The following is a 24,319-nucleotide window of genomic DNA, read 5'->3' on the forward strand; positions in this document are numbered from 1 at the left end:
TCCATTTCCTGTGTATTCCTAGACAATCCACTTAATCTCTAAAGTGCAGCTTTATTTATAAAATTAAGTTATTGAATTAAATCTCTAAGGTTTCTCTTAGTCCAGGAGAAGCTGGGACAAGTTTCCAGTTGTCCTATCCCAGCAGAGTGTTCGGACAGTGCTTATTCTCCTAGCAACAATATGTGACAACACCTATGAAGTATTGCCAACCAGGAGAGCTTACCTAAGACATGCTGTCCAGGTTTTTTATTGGGGATCAGCCAGATAGGCATGGAGCATCTCCCTGGCAGACTTTAATTACTCAGTCTCCAACCTCTTCAAAGGTCAAAATGATACCAAATGGCCGGGGTCACATTAATCACATGTTAGCATAAATTATTATGGTGGTCACATGGCCACCATAAATCACATTGTTAGCATAAATTATTTGGTATGGCCCAAGGCCCCAGGTAAACAAAGATATTCTTATCAGGCAAGATATTCCAAGGATTCAGAAATATCTTCCAAGAGCTAGGCAAGAGCCAGATCTTTCTGTGGAATGTGCAGGGTTTAGACAACTCAGGCCTGCTGAGTTAATCCTTTGCTGCATACTTTTCAGTGAAGTAATCCTCTAGAGCCTTCTTGAGGAAGGGTACTTGGTGAGCAATTTCTGGAGGCTTTTCATGTCAAATATTTTTTGCTCTACTGTCATATTTAATTGATAGTTTATAGAATTCTAGGTTGGAGATAATTTTCCCTGAGGATTTTTAAGGTGTTGCTCCACTTTCGGTGTTGTTATTGAAGCTTGAAAGCCATTCTGATTCTTGATCATTTCTATGTGAATTGTTCTTTTCTTTACTGAAAACTATTAGATTTTTCTTTGACCCTAGTGTTCTGAAATGATGTCTCTTCACATGGATCTGTTTTCTAGCCATTTTGCTGGGCATTGAACATGCCCTTTTAATTTAGTCACATGTATCCTTTAGTTTAGGGAAACATTCTTGAATTTTTCATTGATTTTCTCCCCTCCTTTGTTTCTGTTCTCTCCTTCTGGAACTCCTAACATTTGGATGTTGGACATCCAAACAGATCTTTTTGTTACCTCTTCTCTCCTATTTTTCATCTGTCTTTTGTCTCTACTTTTTTTAGGGAGATTCCCCCAACTTCTAGCCCTTCTCTTGACATTTTAATTTCTACTAGCTTGTTTAATTTCTATAAGCTCTTTTTTTTCTCTGAATTTTTTTTTATTAACAGCATCTTGTTTTTGTTTCATGAACACAATATTTTATCTCTCTGATTCTATTAATAATAACATTGTTTAGTTTTTTGTTTATAATTTTCTTTTTTCTATTAGTTTGTTGTGATCTCTATCTTTCATTGAAAACTTTTGAGCTATCTGGTTATCCTTGGCTGTCTGTTCATAATTAAGAGTGGAAGCTCTAAGCATGTGGGTGAGGCATGTACACACTAGGTGATCTGGCTGGACGATTTGTTAGGGAACCTATGATGATGGTATACTTAGGTCTTTCCTCTTGGGCCACTCAGATTTCTCTGGGGGAAAAGTATTCTAATCCTTCAGAGAATAAAGGTGTAGTTTACAACACTTTGAGAACCTAGTCAGGGAAGAGGGTTTGGGCATGGGGGAATCCCTTTACTTGGTGTTCATTACTAATCCCCCTGTTTTTTGGAATGGTGCCAAACTATCAACTGTGCCTGCCATCTAACTCTTACTCCAGGCCAGAATAGCCTCTTCAGAAAATAAACACCCAGATATCTGGCAGAATGAATAAGTGGCATTTCAGGGCATGGGCTAGGGAAAGAGATTTAGGGATCTAACTGCTCTTAAACAGCTTTTATCTACCCCTGTTTTAGCCACTTCCACCTCTCAGTTCCAGTGGTACTTGGTTCTCTTGGTTCCTGAACCTTTTGAAGATTCTGAAATATTTATCAGGTTGGTTCTCAGTCCTCCTCACTACTGGCTTGGGATTCATCACATTTTGTTGATGATCCCTAAGACCACCCTCAGCCTCAGGGACTTGCTAGAAGGACTTAGAGTTGTTATACTCATGGTTACAGTTTGTTACAGTTCATGGATAGGGTAAAATCAGCAAAGGGAAACGACACATGGAGTAAGGTCCAGAGGAAACCAGGAACAAGCTTCCAAGAGTCCTCTCCCAGTAGGGCCACATTCCTTCCATAATGAGTTGTGACAACATGTGAAATGTTACTTACCAAGGAAGCTTATTAGAAATTCAGTGCCAAAGTTTTTTATTGGGGCTTAGTCATGTAAGCACTCTTTGCCCAACACCAAAATTCCAGACTTCCATAAGGAAAGCAGGTGTTGTGTATAAACCATATTGTTTGCACAAAAAGCTTAGGCACAATGAAATACATTTATCATTTAGGGAATGGTGAGAATCTTCCCAAAAATCCAAGTTCCCAAATGCCAGCCAAGTACCAGCCTTACAAGCAGGCTTTTCTAAGGATAGCAGTCTCAGGCATACTATATTAACTCTTTTCTGCACACATATCCATCTGCTTTCTAGCTTCCAACACTTTGTTATTGTATCCTTTCCCATTCTACTCACATTTATGGGTTTATCTCTTTTAAGAAAATCCCTTTGCTATTGTTTTAGTGGAGTTTCAGGTGAGAACAATTAGACATTTATCTTCAGTATTAACATGGAATTTTATTAAATTGTAAATCAAAACACCCCACTTTAATTGTATAAAATCATTTTTAAGCAACTTGAGAGAAAACAGACTAAGCAAAGAGAAGAAACTTTAAATTTAAAAAAAGATGTTAGTATCCTAAGAGAGTGACAGAAAGAGATTGTATCCTCTGTATCCTAGAAAGAAGAGGCTGCTGTAAAGAAAAAATATTTAGAAGATTTTTAAAAAGGAGTTTTTAAAAAATGAAATATAGGATAGGCATTGAAAGAGAACATCTGAGAAAAGTCTGGCTACTCACCTTATAGCTAAGGCATATAAAAGCTTCTTTTTTTTTTTTTTTTTTTTTGCGGTATGCGGGCCTCTCACCGCTGTGGCCTCTCCCGTTGCAGAGCAACAGACTCCGGACGCGCAGGCTCAGCGGCCATGGCTCACGGGCACAGCTGCTCCGCAGCATGTGGGATCTTCCCAGACCGGGGCACGAACCCGTGTCCCCTGCATCGGCAGGTGGACTCTCAACCACTGCGCCACCAGGGAAGCCCAAAAGCTTCATTTTTTTTTAATATGCAGCACTAGCAAGGGCAAGCTTGGGAATGGTGCACTACTCTCCATAGGAACTTAAATTGAGATGGAATCTAAGGAAACTGCTTCTGTGAAAGAAATCTACATAGTTGGAAATATATGCCTATCTATTCAGAATGGGGAAGAGACTTTGTTCACCCCAATTTATTTTTGCATCAATTCCAATGTTTATATAGATATGTTCTCCAATAAAGTTTCTATTTCAAATCAACAAACACGGGAAAATTGACTTGACAAAACGAAATTGTAGGGGCTTCCCTGGTGGCACAGTGGTTGGGAGTCTGCCTGCCAATGCAGGGGATGCGGGTTCATGCCCCGGTCGGGGGGGATCCCACATGCCGTGGAGCAGCTGGGCCCGTGACCCATGGCCACTGAGCCTGCACGTCCGGAGCCTGTGCTCCGCAATGGGAGAGGCCACAATAGTGAGAGGCCCACGTACCACAAAAAAAAAAAATTAAAAAAAAGAAATTGTATAGAAAAGCACCCATTCTATAGGTATTTCAGTATCTACTATCTCCAAGCAGCATGGTTCTGAATGTCATGAGAGACAGTAAATGATATATAGCTCCATGGTGACTCTTCCTCAAATCTTGGGATACCTGTATTAACTAAACTTATATTAGATAACATTCACAAATAAAATATATTTATCATACTCTCATCTTTCTTCCCTCTACTTGAAGAACTAAATAGGGAGACAAAAATGAGAGTCTGAATTACAAAATAACAAAATCATTTCAGATCATTCATAAATAGGTTAAATATTTTAAAATGTTTGCTAGTGATGAGTGTTTTAAATCTTCATTAATTCAAAAATTATAAACTGATATTTTCTAAATTAGGGACTACTAGTTTGTAGGTAGGGAAAAAAGTAGGTTATATGATGAAAAACATTTGATATCCATCAACCCATATAATTGTTCATAATTTTAGAATAAATAATAATATCCTTCTAAAATAGCCCATTTAAATTCTAAAATTTGTGTGGAAATGCAAAAGACCCCAAATAGCCAAAGTAATCTTGAGAAAGAAGAACAGAGCTGGAGATATGCTCCTGACTTCAGACTATACTACAAAGTTAAGTCATCAAAACAGTCTATCCTGGCACAAAAACAGACTTATAGATGAATGGAACAGAATAAAGAGCCCAGAAGTAAACCCATGCACTTATGGTCAATTAATCTAGGACAAAAGAGGCGAGAATATACAATGGGGAAAAGACAAGTCTCTTCAATAAGTGGTGTGGGAAAAATGAACAGCTACATGTAAAAGAATGAAATTAGAACATATTCTCACACCATATACACAAATAAACTCAAAATGGATTAAAGACCAGAAGCCATAAAACTCCTAGAAGAAAACGTAGGCAGAACACTCTTTAACCTGAATCATAGCAATATTTTTTGGATCTAAGGCAAAGAAAGCAAACACAAAAATAAACAAATGGGACCCAATCAAACATAAAACCTTTTGTATAGCAAAGGAAACCATCAACAAAACAAAGACAACCTACTGAATGGGAGAAAATATTTGCAGATATGACCAATAAGGGATTAATATCCAAAACATAGAAACAGCTCATTCAACTCAACATCAATAAAAACAAACAACCTGATTAAAATATGGGCAGAAGACCTAATCAGATTTTTCCATAGAAAACATATAGATGGCCAACAGACACTAATCATCAGAGAAATGCAAATCAAAACCACATTGAAATATCACCTCACACCTGTCAGAATGGCTATCATCAAAAAGACCACAAATGTTGGTGAAGATGTGGAGAAAAGGGAACCCTCATACACTGTTTGTGGGAGTGTAAATTGGTGCAGCCACTATGGAAAACAGTATGGAGTTTCCTCAAAAACTAAAGATAAAGCTACCATATGATCAAGCAATTCCACTCTTGGGTTTATATCTGAAAAAAGTGAAAACACTAATTCAAAAAGATACATGCACCCCAATGTTCATAGCAGCATCATTTACAATAGCCAAAATATGGAAACAACCTAAGTGTCCATCAACAGATAAATGGATAAAGAAGATGTGGTATACACATACAGTGGAGTACTACTCAGCCATAAAAATAGGATGAAATTTTACCATTTGCAACAACATGGATGTACTTGGAGGGTATTATGCTCAGTAAAATAAGTCAGACAGAGAAAGACAAATACCATATGTTATCGTTTGTATGTGGAATCTAAAAAATAAACGAATGAATATAACAAAACAGAAACAGACTCACGGATATAGAGAACAAACTAGTGGTTACCAGGGAGAGAGGGAAGAGGGGGTATTAAGATAGGGGTATTAAGAAGTACAGACTACTATGTACACAGTACATAAATTGCAAGGATATATTATACAACACAGGGAATATGGCCAATATTTTATAATAACTTTAAATGGAGTATAATTTGTGAAAAATTTTTGAATCACTATGTTGTACACCTGAAACTAATATAATCAAATATACTTCAATTTTTTTTAAGTGTTTAATTAAAAAGTAAAATAAAATGACCCATTTATTCAGTTTTTCTGATACTAAGAAAGACCTGGAAAGATATGGCCCCTCTGACATAAATTGGCATCAGCAAATCATTTACATGTATGCTATTTACCATTCTAAACTTCTGGAAATCTACATAAAGTACATGTTTACTGTGCTTCATGAACTATCATTCACTGTCTTAACATCTTAACAAATGATAATTGCTTGACATTTTTTATATGAATTTTGTTTACCTAGCATCATGTCCTGTTAGCTATATTCTACAAAATACTTGGAATCTACTAATATCAGGTCATCATTTTTAATCTTATTATAATCTCAATGTGATTGAAGCACCTGGTTGTGTTTATATGATGCATTGTAACATTCTGGGACCACTGCTGACCTTTAATTCTTTCTTTGTTCAGCTCAACTCCCTCTCACACTCATTATTTATCCCATCCCATGACCTTTTAGATTACACTTTCTACCCTGTCCCCATTCTCTTCTTCATTTGAACCTTTTAAATGCCTTCACCGTACTCTAGCTTTTTCCAGACAACCCTTCGTAAACACCCCATCTCAATTTGTGGGAAGAACAGTCAGCCTGTTTTATGTTTCCCAGTACACCTTCTGATGTTATACCATCATCATCTGTCTTAAACCCATGCCATCTGATTAGGTCATCACTGGCTATAATAATAACTTCCACTTTCCTGGGTGAATCATCACTTTCTTTCTTCTGGCCCTGTCTCTTGAACATCTATAGATGTCCTTCAAAGCCCATATTGATAGTGCATCCAATGTCTCTCAATTCAGTGGCTTCTCAGAGCTCTAAAACCCTCCATTTCTATTTGAGCTACTCAGCAGCATGACCACACCTTGGATCAACTCTTGAAAATGAAGCAATTCTTTCCAACCCGTTTCTTCTCTTTCCCCTTATACACATGGAATTCATCCCTTTATATGTTTTTTACCCTCATCCTAACCTTTACTCACTTTACCCCTTTTGTTTCCCCACTCCGTTAGCTTCTTTTTGATGTCATTTTGCATTTAGAACCTATGGTCAGTCTAGTATTCCTCATCCCTTGACTTTGCTGTGCCGATGTGGTTCACTCACCCACTTTTTCTTTCTCTACAATAGTTCCACGTGTCTAAATAGTTCTAAATTTTTGCTTGAAAAATGCAATGTAGTTATTTGAACTTTTTATAATGGTATCTTTTTTTCTGTTAGAGTGTTTCAATTTTCAAATTAGGAACCCTTACTGACCACATATACTGTCAACTGCCTGACTTTAACTGGACCTCTCTGCTTCTCAATATAATCTATTATAGCCCTTCTATTCATGTGTTCCAAATATTTTCCATATTCCAAGGGCTTAAATCTAACATCTCTTCTCAGGATATGACCTTGCCTCCTACTTTACTAGAAAAGAATAGAATCCATCTGCCAAATTCTCTCATCCATCTTCTCTACATCAAAATGTTGTGTCTGTGCTACATCCCCACTTCTTATTCTAGCAAAGAGAGGTTTGTAGATTATTTTAAATTTTCTGTGCAGACCTCCAAATTTTTCTTCAACTGTCTTTTCTACCCTCTTGACTCAATAGTATGTGTTTTCCTTTTCAGGGCTGACCTGCCTCACCTAGAGCCTTCTTTAGCAATTGAACTCTCCTTTCCTCACTCCCACTCTCCTCCATTTACCATTTCACCCCCTCTAGTTCATTTTTGATCAGCAGATTATTAAATCAGAAACTGTGAAAATCTGAGATTTTACCCTACTTGAAAGCTGACAGGTTAGCCTGCCACAGTTTTATAATACATATACCAACAGAAAACAGAAGACCCATGGGTCAGAGAAAAAGACCATTTATTACTCATGGCAAAAAAACAAAAAGCAACCAAAGCAATATTTTGAATCAAGCGCCCAAGCCCAATTCCTGTAAGGCAACACAATGAGAGCCAGATGTTACCTGTGTATGCAGCAAGGTGTGTTACAGGAGAGAAACCCCAAAATGAGGAAGACAGACAGACCTTATCTTTACTCTGGAATGTAAGCAAATCTTCACCAAGGAGAGAGAGGAAGACTTTACTCCCCTGGAATATCTCCAGGGAGGGAAATGTTCTCTATATTATACCAATCAGGAGACAGATCTTCCCTCTGACCCTAAGGTAGACACTATCTCTAATTTTCAAGGATGTTTGCTGTGCAAACCCCTTGCATAGTAGAAAACCTGGCATGTAGAAACCTGCAATATTCCAATACATGATTTCCAATACAAATTTTCCTTTTCTTATCTCCTATCTTCAAATATATCTCATATAATCTGTGCTCACTGCCTTTGTCATCTTAATTCCTTGCATTTTTTCCTGTCATTCCGCTGAAAACTATTCTCTTCAAGATACCTCAATCAAATGGTTGTTTCTTAATTATTCTTGACTTTTTGCCGAATTTAACAATGGCTGAACTTTCTTCCTTTCACCTCTAAAGTACTCCACTGCTGTGACTAGTCTGATTCTTAAGTCTGTGTCCTTTGGTCATCTTTCTTTTCTTCACTTTTTGGGCTTTTTCATTTTGACTAATAAATGTGAACATATCACAGGTTGATTTCTCATTCTACATTTGCTCCCTCAAATATATTCTACTTTGAGTTGCAGCTGTCACCTCTGTAGGTGATTGTGATTTACTTCTTATATTCCAAAACTCATCTGCCATCTCTATTTCTGCCTATATCTAATAAATTTTAAAACTAAGAATCAATTCTATGACCTGACTTTTTAAAATTGTTGTCAGTGAGACTTTCATTCTATCAGTTCTTTAGATTCAAAACCTGAGAATGAGATTGCATGGACTCACTCAAATGCAACAGTCTTTTAACTGGAATTCTTTATGCCATTCTAATCCATTGTCTACACTGTCACCTAAGAAATCACTTGAGCATAAAATCATATTACAGAGTTTGTGGGAGTTAAGGTCTAATCCTTTGACATTTTTATACAGGGTCTCCGTGATTGGACGACTGCTTCCCCCTTCAGTTTCTGCTTGTGCTGTATTGCCCATACTCACCCACACCACAACAACATGCCAAAGTACTTGCTTTGACCTAAATTCACTGCTCATTTATTCAAACATTTTCTGAACCTACTGTGAACCAGGTATCATGCTGGGCACTGGGGCTATACATATGAGTAAGTTACGTCTCTCTTAAGAGGGGAATAAAAATGTAAACAAATGCCATAAAGTATGATTTGTAATGCAGGGATACAGAGTGGTTTCCCTCTTCCTAAGGCACTTAAGGTGACAACATAAAAAATGACAAAGAGTAAGGTATTGAAGGATGAGTTGGAATTTGCTCTATGACCATGAAATCATATTTCAGGTAAAGTAAAAGCGTGTACAGAGGCACAGAGATGTGAAATTAAACCCCTTATTTGAAAGTTGTAAATAATTCAGAATGAGCAGACCATAAGATTGAAGATGGGGATAAAAGGATATAATGATGGGAAGGTGGAACTAAGTGATAAAAGACCTTTTCTGTATCAAAGGAGTATGGGCTTTTTCCTGGAGTAGTATGATCAGATTTACTTTTTTAAAAGAAGGTGTTCCATCATAGTAATAATTTATTCAGGCAAGAATGATTGATAGATGCTAAAACTAGTGTATGGAAGTTTGACAAATAAAAGATATTTACTAGTCTCTGAATACCTCTCCACATGATACTCATTACAGTGGGAAAAACAGTAACTTAACCATGGAGAAACCTGGTAGATACCATCTTAACCAATGATCAAAGTTAACCTCACAGTAATGGGACAAATCAACATCATGAACCTCATGATATAATGCACTGAGAAGAATGCAGCACCATCATTTCTGTGGTATTCCTACCAAAACGCAAATTCTGAATCTAATCATGAGGAAATATCTGATAAACCCAGTGAGAAGCATTCTACAAAATCACTGGTCTGAACTCTTTAAAACTGAATATCATGAAAGACAAAGGGGGAAAATGACAATTAAGGAATTACGTATACATGAAATCTATGTGTAATGTATAATCTTGGATTTTTCCCTCCCATAAATGGCATTTTGGGGACCAAATGGCAAAATCTGAGTAAGGTCTGCAGATTAGATAATAGTATTTTATCAGTATCAATTTTATGATTTTTTTAATCATACTGGTTATATAAGAGAATTTCTTTTTTAAGGAAGTATACATTGAAATATTTAGAGGTAAAGGGGCATCACATATGCAACTTACTCTCAAATGATTTTTTAAATCATATATAGAACATGTTCACGTATAGGACATGTTTATAGCAGCATTATTCACAGTATCCAAAAGGTAGAAGCTGCTCAGGTGAACATCAGTGGATGAATGTTTAAACAAAATTTGATATATACATAAAATGGAATATTATTCAGCCTTAAAAGGAAGGAAATTCTGACACATCTACATGTGTGATGTCATGGATGAACCTTGAAGACATTATGCTGAGTGAAGAAAGCCAGTCACAAAAGGACAAATATTGTATAATTTCCCTTATATGAGGTACCTAGAGTAGCCAAATTCATAGAGACAGAAATTAGAATGGTGGTTGTCAGAGGCTGGAGGGGAGAGGAATAAGGAGTTATTGTTAGATGGATACAGAGTTTCAATTTGGGAGGATGAAAAAGTTTTGGAGATGGGTGGTGGTGATGGTTGCACAACAATGTGAATGTACTCAGTGCAGTGAAACTGTACACTTAAAAACTGGTTAAATTGTAGTTTTATGTCATATATATTTTAGTACAACTTTTAGGTAAAAATAAAACATGTAGAGAGGTGAGAATAAAGGAAAAATAGCAAAATGAATAGTTATCTTCTAAAGATACAGATGGAGTTAAGAATGGAAGCAGAGAGACCAATTAAAAGGCTATATAGTAGTAAAGACAAAGAAAACAGATGTATCTGAGGATGATTTAAGTGGTACAATTTGAGATTAAGAGGGTAGTATTTTAAAATCATCTATCACATCTAGCTTGTTAACCAAAATACAATAGATATGAGTAGACGCACAGGCTGCTATCTCTGCCTGAGCCTTTACCTGTCTAACACTCATTTATCCTTCATAACTTGACTCAAATGTGACTTCTCTAAGTCCTGCCTACCTGACCCTTTACACAGTCTCTCCTCTTTCCCCTTACCTCTCACCATTTCCTGCACTGAATTAGTCTATCCCCCTTCTTAGCTGTTGTGGTAGCATCTTTTGCATTGATGACATAATGTTTCAAAATAGTTGGTTTATCTCTTTCTTTCATATACTGAGCTCCTTGAGGGCAGAACCAGTTACTGTATGTATGAATCCATGGTACCCTTCATAGTGTGTGCTCAGTAACTGTTTGAATGGAATCAGTAAGTTATTGAGTACTTACACTGTTTTCCTTTATAATGTTCTGTACTTGCCTCTTTCTTTCCAGGCCCCCCCACCCCCCGCTCAAAGTTCATACTCTATTTCAGTAGTCTTGTAATTAGTCTTTCTACTTCTAGTCTGAAGTTTCTCTGCAGTTGCCTTACGTTGATGCCAGATTAATGAAATTCTGTGATTTGGAGTGCTTACATAAAAACCCTCCATATCTTCCCATTATCTAAATAATAAAGTCCATATTCACCAGTTAGGAATTGAGACCTTCCACAGTATGTTTTCAGAAGTTACCATGTTTATTTCAAATTCTACTTAACCTACCTGATTAACTTTATTCATCAAATATTTGAGAACCTGCCTTTTGCAAGGCTTTATGAAGAAAGTAAGTTCCCTAAATATGATCTCATCTTTGTGTTCATTTTTTGTTCCCTTCTTTCTTTTTACTATTTTATTTCATCTTAGGGGTAAATAATATTGGGAGAACACTCACCCATATTCATATTTAAAAGTAAGTCGTTCCATTTTAAGACAAAACATGAGTGATATAATGAAGTTTAGAATAGGTGGCAAGCCATCCTTCCCATTGTCTGGCTTATTTGCAAAACAGAAACAGACTCACAGACTTAGAGAAAGAACTTATGGTTACCAAGGGGAAGGGTAGCAGGGAGTGATAGTTAGGGAGTTTGGGATTGACATGTACACACTGCTATATTTAAAATGGATAACCAACAAGGACCTACTGTATAGCACAGGGAACTCTGATTGATATTCTGTAATTATCTAAATGGGAAAAGAATTTGAAAAAGAATAGATACATGTAAATGTATAACTGAATCACTTTGCTGTATACCTGAAACTAACACAACATTGTTAATCAACTATACTCCAATGTAAAAAATAAGTTCAATAAATGTTTAAACTGAATTAATTCTGTTTAAAAATGTAGAAATTTAAGATTATACCATAGAAAGTTATTAATTTATTGTATTAAACCTTTGGAAATCTGCCTATGTTTTCTCCAGCGTAGTTCAACTGTTAACTTTTGAGTTTTACTTGCTATCTATTATTATTTGTTGTATCACTTTGAAACACAAAATCAAAACAAATTTAAGAATACTATATTACATGTGTTTTCAAAACTTTCTTTCTGTACTCTCTTTATAGGTTATATGTAAAGTCAGATGTGCAACTGAACTTGACAAACACAAGTAAGTTTCATGAGTAGCAAGATCTATATTTTTTTTCACAGTACAGTTCCCAAGGTAGAAGGGCTTTGTAGTTGAGGATGCCTTAGCAGTTTTATAGAAGATCAAATAGTTAGATTAGTTCATAGGAAGTGAATTGAGTAATCTGGTCATTCCCTTTCAGCAGTATTGCTGCCAAACACCTTTTTTTGCTGCTCTGTCACTGGCCTACTTCAGATGTCAGATGTTTTAGGACTGTTTCATAGGGTCCACAAATACTCAAGATAGATTATGCTGTTTAGAGTAAGAATATATAGTACAGTTCCATGAAATAAGTAATATTTCAGTACTGATTCACCTCAGAAATGAGATTGCTAAACCTGGGAATCAGAAGCCTTGGGTTTCAGACCAATTCTCCCACAAACTTGCCAGCTATGCAACTCATCTAACCTCTTGGTACTTTGTTTCCTAAACTACTATAATCCCCTGGATGCATGGATAATTTCAAGGTCCATTTTGGGTTTCAAAGTATATAATTATTATTTTTATTGTTTAATATGAGAGAATATTAAGATCTAAACTTCTCAAACTAAAATCTTTGTACTTTGCATGTATACTTAATAAAGATTGCTTGTTACAGATTACACATTACCTTCAGTTTTTCCTTGTGTAAATTACTCCCAAAGGCAAACAACATTTTATGATTCCCACTATTGAAAGTGACCAAAATGGAAGATATTAGAATGGCAAATAAATTTCTAGATCATGTTAATTTGGGGTATAAATGTATTTGAACTAGGATTACTTTCATACAGGAAGCTGTTCCAGCTACTTGATACAGACAGCCACACCTTACCTGAAGAGTTTAAAAATTAGAAGTGGTCCAATTTTTTTTAGGGGGAAGTGGTTAAGCATTTTACTTTGGGAGTAGTTCTGTACGCATAGTAAATATGCAACTTTATAAGAAGATGAGGTACTGATGAGTGTGTGAAACTCTACGTATATTGTCCCTGTGTTCCTCTTTAGTTTTGTTTGAAAGAAATGTTTGCTATAGATAATCAGATGTTCATAAAACTGAACATTGTTTAAAACACATTTCCCTTACCTCTTAAAGTTAATATTAGTGATCAATTTAAATTTATATACTGTATATTAATTTTCCAAGCAAATTATAAAAACCTGATAATTCTTAGAATGGAAAGGTCAAAGAAAATGTGCTCAGCAGTTACGAAAATGAAAAATTCAGGATTACTTGAATTAATGTTAAAATAGTCCAATATTATTCTTCCTGGTAGAGACAACTGAATTCAAGTCCACATGAGATTATTTTTATTAGTGCTTTAGAATCTCATGCCATTTAAAATGGCTTAGATACTAATTTCATAATGGCAAAAATATCCCAAGTAACTCTGAGTAGTTATTAAATTTGTATTAAATTACAAGCAGTTTAAGCTGAAGGAATTATTGTACTTAAAGTACACACTAATTCAGTATTAAGTTTAATTTCTCATTAGTTTTATAAACATCTAATAAACTCATTTTTTTCTTTCAGAATTCTGTTGCATTTGGGCTTTATATTGGCAAGTCTTCTCTTTTTAGTGGTGAACTTGACTTGTGCAATGCTAGTCCACGGAGATGTCCCAGAAAATCAGTTGAAATGGACTGTGTTTGTTCGAGCATTAATTAACGATAGCCTGTTTATTCTTTGTGCCATCTCTTTAGTTAGTTACATATGCAAAATTACAAAAATGTCATCAGCAAATGTCTACCTCGAATCAAAGGTAAGTATATTTCTTAAATTTATACTTGAAAATCTAACTTCAAATCTTCATCCTATGAACCATATTTTAATGGAAATTTTATAATTCTTCAGAAAGCATTCTGAGTGTCAGGTACATTTTTGAGCATGAAAGAATGATCACAAGAAATTAAAAGGTATTCAAAATTGAGCCCTTACTAAACAATGTTTTTTTTAAAGAAGAAGCTCATCATGAGCATATTGTATTTTCTATGACTTATATCCTCTACCCTGGAGGCTAATTAAATGATAGAAACCAGAATTTATACAGATGTATCACAAATAGTCTAATATACAAAGCCATACTAACAACTGAAGATTTCATCAGTAAGGGTGACAGTATTGCCATTAAACAAATTTACCGCATCATGTCTATTCATATTTGGGTTAGCAACGTTAAGGTGTCATATTGGTAAAGGGGTGTTTATTTGTATAAAGGTTTAGAAAATGTTACTTCACCCCATAATATGAAGTCCCTATGACATTTGAAACAGCTAGTCGTGTAACTAAATTTATAAATGCCTTGCTTCTCCCTTTCCTTATACTTCGGGTCAGTAAACAAAAACCAGTGTTAACCTATTAACAGAAAACCATGAATGTTTCTACTGTTGTTGATTGACAATGTGGTTGAGTGATGAATCAGTGTCCCAGTGTATGTATGGCATTGGATGTGGGGCATAGATATTGGATATTGGCTCATAGCCCATCGCAGGCTGAGTTCCTCATCTATGCTTCCAGAGTGGTGTTGGGCTCGTTGGGCTTATGCATACATACAAGCTTGCTTTAATGTGGCATCATTGCCTATTCACTGAAGATAAACAAGATAGTGTCTTAAACAGAACAGTCTTCTGAAATATTTTTAGACTTCTATATTGTTATTATCCTTAATATAGTCCTACTAAAGTTAATTAAATGCATGGTAATTAACTTGTCCTTTAAGTTTACGTGGAGATGTTACCTTTATTTTTTAAACATATATCAGTAGAAATATAAATATAGAAATAAAAATAGAAATAGAAGAGAGAGAGAGAGACAGATAGACAGACAGACTCACTTTCAACCCATTAATCTCACCCAGAAAATTATTTTATTCAACTTCTAAACTTTTACTTCCTAAAAGTTAAATATTTTAGCTAACTCTGGCTTCAGTTTCAGTGTTAAGAATAATACACTCACTGTTGTTGTGGTGCATAACCTTTTGGTGTAGCAACAGCATCTTTTCCTAGTGTGATAACATCGCCATAGAATCCATACCTCTTGTTGTCTAGTGATAAAGCATACACAGATATGGTTGAATTTAAAGAGCTTCTTTTCTGAATACCTAGCAACTTTCTAAGTTTGGTTTTACTCACTCTGATATAGAAAATTCTCTGAATAGAGTTAAGTTGCCAGTCTCAGGAGGGAAGTTCATCTGATAACTCCTCCAGAATTATTTCAAATACCTTTCCCTCGCTATCATATGAAAGATATTAAATTTAAAAGGTACATGCATTCAGAATTCTCTAGGAACACTACAGAGAAACATGTTCAAATACACACCTATAAAGGTAAATATAATATGAGATATTCGATTATTTTTATTCTATGTTCTGTAGTTCTTGGTCTTCCTAATTAGGGTATAAACTTCTTTATTCAAATAGTACGTCATCTTGCTTTCACATTCTCTTTGTAAAATCACTAGGCTCATTTTTGTGTTTTGACTTCTATAACAACATATAGTCATGGCCATTTCTTTTATTCCATCAACAAATGTCTGTTGAGCATTTATATCCTCCACTTTCAAACTGACCTTGTTTCTGGCTGTCTCTCAGAGAGTTTCCTTAAAGTTCAGACTTCAGTCTGTTTTTCTCTTTATTCTTCCTTCCTTCTTCTACATATTTGGTGACAATGAGATCCTCCATGATTTGTCTCAACCAGTCTTACCTACCTTATTTCTAAATGGCACACAGTATGCTTCCCTGTCTGTATATCCTTAGGCCGTTTCATCTTCCAGGAATGTTTTTCCCTCCCAGTGCTCTATTCCTGTTTGTCCTTATCTTACCCAACTTTAAAGGCATAACTCTAATGTTACCCCTTTTTATGACCTCAATTTGGTCCCTTCTCCTCCATCTCCAGAATAAAATTTAGAAATAACTCTCTATCTGAATTCTTTTAAATTTAATTTTATTCTTTTAGCAACTAGACCAGTGCTGTGATTTGGTTCTTTTTCAAAGTAGCAACTCTAACTTGCGTTTTAAATATTAGTTATTGTCAATTTGAATAGTTTATTTCTGCTCTTTCATTTTTTAATTTTTGTTCCTTTGTTCCATATCTATGTTCTTATATAGATGCTTAATTTATTATTTTGTAAACTAATAAAGGTATTAAGAGCAATATGTTTTCTCAAGTACTGCCTTGGCAACTTTCCATAATATCGCTATATTATAGCAACATTCTTATTTAACAAAAACAAAGAAAATTTTTCCGTTTGGATTCCAGCCATGTCTCAAATACTACATATTTACACATCAGTGCGAATTACACATTATCTCTACATATAGATAGATACTATCTTTACACTCCCTTTGGTGGAAAGTCTAAAATTCAGATATCTGTCCTCTTCAGGCCCCCTAACCTCCATAAGAAATTATCAGTTTTACCCTCTGCTTGATTGTCCATGCATACGAATGTGGCCTACTAAACAATGTAGAATTTCTGTACTCCAGGTTCTTGTTAGAAAAAATTTACTATCAACTGTTAAATTCAAAGGCTTAATTGCTGGAAAAATTACCTGAAGTATGTACAGTCTGTCCATTTCCCTGTCTATTCCATATCTTCTCCTCTGCCCAATCCAGTTCATTATAGAGTTGTATTCTGAGACTGCATTGTACCCTGGATAGAATTGTCTTTCCCAACATATACTGTGACATTATGCTTTGGCCTACGTCAAGAAATATGTATGAAATTCTTGTAAGAAACATTTATCTTAAAGTCTCTACTGTATTATGTTGTTAAGAATATTGTCCATACAATCAGTGTTCCCTAGAAAAGATCTTTTCCTCCAATTCAGTACTAGGTAAAACATTATTGATTAAATTCTTCTTTTCCCTGGCTACTATGTTGTTCAGAAACAAATATGTGACTCACCTTTATATCAATCGTAGATGACCTTATGATACTCATTTTTGTTTCTGGGTCTACCTCTAGTTTCATCTCACTTTCTTACCCCCACCCCCGCACATTCCTATGTTTACTTTTTATTCTGTGTGTATCTCTGTAACTACTTCAAATTCTCTTTTGCAATGAGGGTGATATAAATGAAAAATGGGATTGGATATACTTTGGGATATGTTTATATCTCTTTTTCAGGTATATTGATTTTTTAATTAATATGAAAAGACCTTAGTGAGAGACAGTATATCATAGTGATTAAGAGCTGGAAACCTGGGATCAGATAGATAATGATCTAAATAAATACCATCTCTCCTGCTCATTGGCTGTATGACATTGCACAAGTAACAGTACATCTAAGCGTCACTCTCCTGATCTGTAAAATGGAAATAATGACAGTATTGATCTCAGAGGCTGTTTGAGGGTAAAAGTAGTACCTACCTTATAAAGATGTTATAAGAATTAAATTAAAATGCATATAAAGTATTTAGTATAATACCTCGCACTTGGGAATGCGCTAACTTACAAATGTTAGCCATTATTATCCTAATGTGTACTAAGGGATGGTAATGTAGCTTCAGGAAGTTCTTGAATACCTGAAATTTTTGGCAAATTGTATCTGGAGACAGATCCTATATATGTAATCAAATTCTCAAAAGGAACGGTGTAAAAGAATAAGGATTACCTGAAGAACAGGATCTCTCTTTTAAATAATTTATTGTAATTTTATTTGACTCTATTTATATCCCATCCCACACAGATTTTGTAAGGATTGAAGTCTCTGATAGATTACATTTCATTGTTTAACTCATTTTTCTTAGAAATTTTTGGAACATGTATTGTTAAAATTATGTAATGGCTTTTTTATTTGATTTTTTTTCTTTTCTTGATATTAGCTTTTAAGTTTTTGTCTGTTGCTTACACTTCAAGTATGTCTCATTAACTTTAAACAAAATATTTTAGAGTTTTTTTTATATAAACTCTTTATAGTGTAAACAAATAATTTATATTTATTGATATGATTGTTGGTATTGGTCCTTTTCTCCCATTAAGGTTTTTTATTGCTGTTTGCTTTGCCTTTATTTGTATGATTTCTGTGGTATATTTGAAATTATTTACTTTTATCAGAATTATAACTTTTAACATTAAAATGCATACAATAAAATTATTTTTATTCTAATATTCCTTTCCATTTTAGAAAAAAATAAGCATATTTATAAGAATATAGGAGACATATCATTTTTAATGGAAAAAATAACCGATTGGCACAAAAAGGTATAAACCGATGGTAGATGCTTAGTCCCTATAATGGCAAGTTGGAATTATCTACATGAAAGACCACTCAAAGGTGGGGTGGGAATAAAAGTTAAGCTTTCAGCCTTACATCTCTGGTCAAGGACACATACAATTTTATACCTGCATAAGAGTGTAAAAGGAATCATTATCTGACTCAAGGTCAGCTTATCTCCCTGCCCAGTTAGCCATTTACAAATAATGCATTTTCTCTCTCTCTCCCGAATGTCTAACAGTTTTAATTACTATGCAAACCTTTCTGTCCCATGTTCACTCAATCCTTGAGCCATATTAATTAATGTATTAGGATGGAGGCATCATTAGCATCTTGCAGAGACACAGTAACATTCAGCTAAACAACATTTCTGATCTTTCATGCAGACCAGCTGATCCTATAAGACTAAAGAAGGAGTGTATGGTAATTTAGGCCATAATTAAAGAAATAGGCTAAAATGCCATTAATGTCTCACTTCCACCACCCTGAAATATGACTTCACCAGAATTTGGTGAGGATGGTGGTAAAAAAAAAATAGAGGCTGCATCATCCTCTGTAATAGGAATTATTGCCACCTTCCCAATATTCTGTTATAATTTCTCTCCTGAGTCACTGGGATTTTCTTTATCTATCTTAAGCTGTGGTACGTCTTTAATTTACTGCTTTCATTCCTCCAGTTCTTATACTCCAAGTCTTATTTCCTATTCTGTTCTACTCTGCTGCTGAGCCAACCCTCCACACACTTATCCCATTTGAAAAATCCCTGCTTACAACCCTGGGTTTATATCTTTTACCTACTCCTAAGCTCAAGTAGCTTTCCCTTGTACTTCTAGGCTCCTTTACTAGACCAGCCAGCATTTTCAGAATTTTTTATTTTTCCATGGTCATAAGGTCCATCCACTAAAAGCCATCTATTCTGTAATGGTAGGGTCATAGGAGCCAGAGATCTAATTTCATTGTGTCTTAGCACAGTGAAACTCTTTTTGAGACTGTTTTAGGCCATATAATTATCAAAATACATTTTAAAATTTACTAATTGAGACTACCTTATTTTCTTATTTTTCATTCTAATTTCAAAATGGAAGTAGCGTTTGTGAGATGAATTCAAAAACTATGTGCAGGGTTCTACTTCTGGTATTGGCTGAGTAGCTTCCATTGGACCCAACCTTCTACAGAAAGCAAAGATAAATTCTGGACAAAATATAAAAAGCACTGAAAGCACTGGAGAGCAACCCCTTAGAAGAAGGAACCGACACAGTGAGTTTCCTATTTTTTACAGCTTCTAGCCTGAGGGAAAGTCCCATCCATGGGGCAGCCAAAACTTGAAGAGAAACCTTCTATTTTACTTGCTTGAAGAATCATAGGACAAAATTCAAGAAACTATTCCAGATGGAAAGTGAGTGGGAAATCTCGGGAAGAAGATAGCCAGATAGAGGAAGCTCCAAATTCTGATTATGAACTCTGCCAAATTTTTATCCGATACCTGAACTAAGCATGTGCAGGACATACTCCAAGCAGCAGCACAGTTAAGGATAAAGAAATTGAACTGAGGTTTCAGCTGCTATCCATTCATGGGAGATAGTTTGGGATTTGAGTCTAGCCAGGTTAATTATTTGCTAAAAATAAATTTTAAAAAAAATTTAAGGGAAAAAAAGAAAAATCAATACTTTTCAGAGGACTATAACAGCATCCAGACTCTAAAGCATGGCACTCACAATGTCCAAAACACAATCCAAGGTCTCTAGATATATGAAGAAACAGGAAAAATTTAACTCATACTCAAGAACAAAAATCAAAACTCAAAAAGCAATCATTGGTGGCAGTCCCCCACAGATGACCCAGATGTTGGATTTATCAGACAAAGATTTTATAATATGCTCAAGGATGTGAAGGAAAATATACTTGAATGAATGAATAAATAAGAAATCTCAGAGAAATAGAAACTATTTTTAAAAACTACCAGAAATTTTAGAATTAAAAAATACAATATTTAAATAGTCACTAGTTGTGCTTAGCAGCAGATTGGAGATGAAAGAAGAGTCAATGAACTTAAATCAACAGAAATTATCCAATCTGAAGAACAGAGGATATTGGGGGTAAAGATGATAATAAAATGAACAGAGCCTCAGGGCCAAATTATGTATAATTGGAATTCCCAAAGGAAAAGAGGGAGAAAATGAGATTGGAAAAAAATATTTGAAGAAATATGACCTAAATTTTCCAGTTTTGATGAAAGACATAAATTTATAGTTTCATGAAGCTCAACTAAGCCCAATCAGGATAAATATATAGAAAATCTTACCTAAGTTCATTGTACTCAAAGTGCTTAAAACCAAAAAGAAAAAGAAAATTTTGAGAGCAAAGAAAAATGACATATACATAAGGGAACATTGATTCAAATGATCACTCACTTCTCATCAGATATAATGGAGCCAGAAAACTTGGTAACAATGTCTTTGAAATGCTGAAAGAAAAATGCTGTCAACTCTGAAATCTACATCAAGTGAAAATATTCATAAAGAATGATGAAGAAATAAAAAACATCTTCAGATAAAAGAAAACTAAGAGGGTTCATTATCGACAGACCTATACTACAAGAAATGCTAAGAAAATTCTCAGACTGATGGGAAATAAAATCGGCTTGGATTTTAGCTCTTCAGGAAGGAATGAAGAACACAAGAAATAATAAATATGTGGGTAAATATAATTTCTTAATTTCTTTAAAATGTGACTGTGCAAAGCAAAAATTATAACATGTGAGGCTTACATATGTAGATATAATACATAATTCTCTATATAGTATATATAACAACTATAGCACTGTAGCATCAAGGACAGGGCCTATATGGTTGCAATTCTCACATTTTACATCAGTGGTATGATATTAACTATTGCTTAGACTATGAAAAGTTAAGGATATATATTATAATCCCTAGAGCAGTGATTCTCAAACTTTTTGGTCTCAAGCTCCCATTACACTCCTAAGAATTATTGAGGACCCCAAAGAGCTTTTGTTTATGTAGATTATATCTACCTATATATACATTTTAGAAAAAAAATTGAGAAATTTTAAAAATATTCATTTATTGATTTAAAATGCCAATAATAAATCCATTATATGTTAACACGAATAACATTTTATGCTAAATAATTATATTTTCCAAAACAAAAATAAAAAGCGAGAAGATTGACATTGTTATACATTTTGCAAATCTCTTTAATGTCTGACATAATAGAAGACAGCTGGATTTTCATGTCTGCTTCTGCATTCAATCTGTTGTGATATGTTGTTTAGGTTGAAGTATATGAAGAAAATCCATCCTCACAAATATATGTAGTTGGAAAATGGAGGAGAATTTTAATAGCCTTTTCAGATAATTGTGGATATTCTTCTTTAATACTACACCAAAACTCTGAAGTGGAGGTTTCTTAAAGGTTAGTTGCCGTGTGGAATCTAAAATGATATTAGTGAACTTTCTGTACTCTCCATTGGTCTATCTTGCACTTTGAATGAGTTTGTAACATCATGCATTGATCATTAGAAAAGAGTGGTCACAGATCTTCAAAATGTTGATACATTTCATTAGACAATAACCTAAATCACATTTGTTAATATCACCAGCAATCTCATTAGAAAAGTATTTAAGTTTTGGGAAGCTGCCAGTCTTACAGTGGATACAAATGCTTACAAGTTTTCAAAAATTCTGATTTGCACTTGAAAGTTCGTATTTCATCATTGGCTATAAATACTGTCAGATGTTTTCTTTGACATGACAGGCTCATTTCATTTATTTTTCAAAAAATATATGCCCATTAACCAAGTCTGAATAACCATTGTTTGTCTGCCATAGTTGTCTGTTAAGTAGAAAATGGGATTTCATGAAAAAAGTAGTTAGTTCAGCTCACAAGTCAAGTAATCACATAAGTGCTTCTCCTCAAGACAACTACTATGCTTCAGGATGCGGCAGAATTTCTTTAAGTGCGTGTCTTATTTCATCACACAGAATATTAAATAGACACGTACTCTAGGGTCAATATTTAATAAATATTTTCACTGCTTCATCAATGATATTCTTTTTTTCTTTCTTTTCTTTTTTTTTTTTTTGTCTGCATTGGGTCTTCATTGCTGCGCGTGGGCTTTCTCTAGTTGCAGAGAGCAGGGGCTACTCTTTGTTGCAGTGCACAGGCTTCTCATTGCAGTGGCTTCTCTTGCTGCGGTGCACAGGATCTAGGTGCGCAGGCTTCAGTGGTTGCAGCACTCGGGCTCAGTAGTTGTGGCGCACAGGCTCTAGGGTGAGCGGGCTTCAGTAGTTGTGGCTCACAGGTCTAGTTGTTCCACAGCAGGTGGGATCTTCCTGGAACAGGGATCAAACCCGTGTCCCCTGCATTGGCAGGTGGATTCTTAACCGCTGTACCACCAGGGAAGTCCCTTCATCAAGGAGATTCTTAAGTGAAGCTTTCTTTTTTAACTGGGAGTGCATAGTAGTGAAGAATACAATACAGTCTGGTGACACTGCATTGATTTGTGCTAAGACCGAAAGTTTTACCCACCATTACTTTTGTACCATTAGTGAGATTATCAGTACAATTGGCCCAGGATAAACAATCAGAAGAATTTTCAACACTTTGAATATTTCAGTACTACTTGTGTTTCTTCTCAGGCATTGACATAAAAGAATGCCCTCTTGGATGATTAGTTGCTACTGAATGAATATAAACAAAATGCTGAATGAATTTTGAATATAAAAAAATTATGAATATAATTAATGAATATAAACAAAATTAGTCCTTCTATATCAGATTAATATATTTGTAAGGCAAAAATACAAGTCTATTGACAAGACGTTAAATCACTATGTTTTCAGCTAAATCTTTGAATCAGTGAATTTCTATCTTGGAAAATGACAGTGCCATAATTTCTTTTATGGACTTTTCATCCAGTAGGCATTCAGCAATATTAACTGTACAAGGCTTTACTAGTCTCTCAGCTACTATGAGTGCTTCGCCAGCCAATGCAATATAGTAATTTAGCCTGTAAAATGCCTGAGTGGCTTTTTAATTTCTAGTTTGGAAAGTAATAAAAACAATTCGTGGTGTTTAAAGTGCTCACCACACCTGCATTTAAAATTTCAATTCCTTGTGCTTGAAACTCTGAATGATTGGTCTCAAAATGATGCTGCAGCTTAACTTGGACATAATGTTCTGTCACAGCAGACACAATAAGGTAAATTATTAATGTTTATAAAACCTATTGAAAGTTAGTTTCCATTGCACTTCATTTGATAAAACAAAACAAGAAATCAGTTTCACCCAATTACTTTGATGTAGATTTCTTTCTTCATTGAACCAGAGAATTCTAACACTTTCATCTTTCTCAGCATCTTAGAGGTAAACAAAGAAGCTGTATGTAGAGAAAAATATTTTTTATTGTGACAAAATATACGTAACATAAAATTTACCATTTTAACCAGTTTTAAATGTACAGTTCAGTGGCATTAAGTACATTCACACTGTTGTGCAACCATCACCACTATCCATCTCCAGAACATCTTCATCATCCCATACTGAAATTTTGTACCAATGAAACAGTAAGTCCCCAATCCTCAGCCAATAATCCATTCTTAAATATGAAAAAAATTATAAATTTTTCATCTTAGAGTAAAATTATTAATTTCTAAAATAGTTTAATATTAAATTAAAAAATTTTAGGTGTTTGAAAGAAATTCTTAAATATTACAAAACAAATCTGTAAATTGTACGTATTCTTGT

The 24,319-nt window shown here is 34.7% G+C and overlaps 1 protein-coding gene across 1 annotated transcript in view; it reads left to right on the top strand.

Annotated features, from left to right (window-relative positions):
* GPR137C (G protein-coupled receptor 137C) overlaps positions 1-24,319 on the top strand; it is a 55,623-nt gene that overhangs the window by 18,494 nt on the left and 12,810 nt on the right. Inside the window, exons 2-3 of the mRNA XM_004279356.2 lie at positions 12,295-12,338; positions 13,867-14,095. Coding sequence (XP_004279404.1) covers positions 12,295-12,338; positions 13,867-14,095 — 273 coding nt within the window. The remainder of the gene's footprint in view (positions 1-12,294; positions 12,339-13,866; positions 14,096-24,319) is intronic.

The sequence above is a fragment of the Orcinus orca genome, chromosome 2 (assembly GCF_937001465.1).
Source record: "Orcinus orca chromosome 2, mOrcOrc1.1, whole genome shotgun sequence".
Taxonomy (NCBI): Eukaryota; Metazoa; Chordata; class Mammalia; order Artiodactyla; family Delphinidae; genus Orcinus; species Orcinus orca.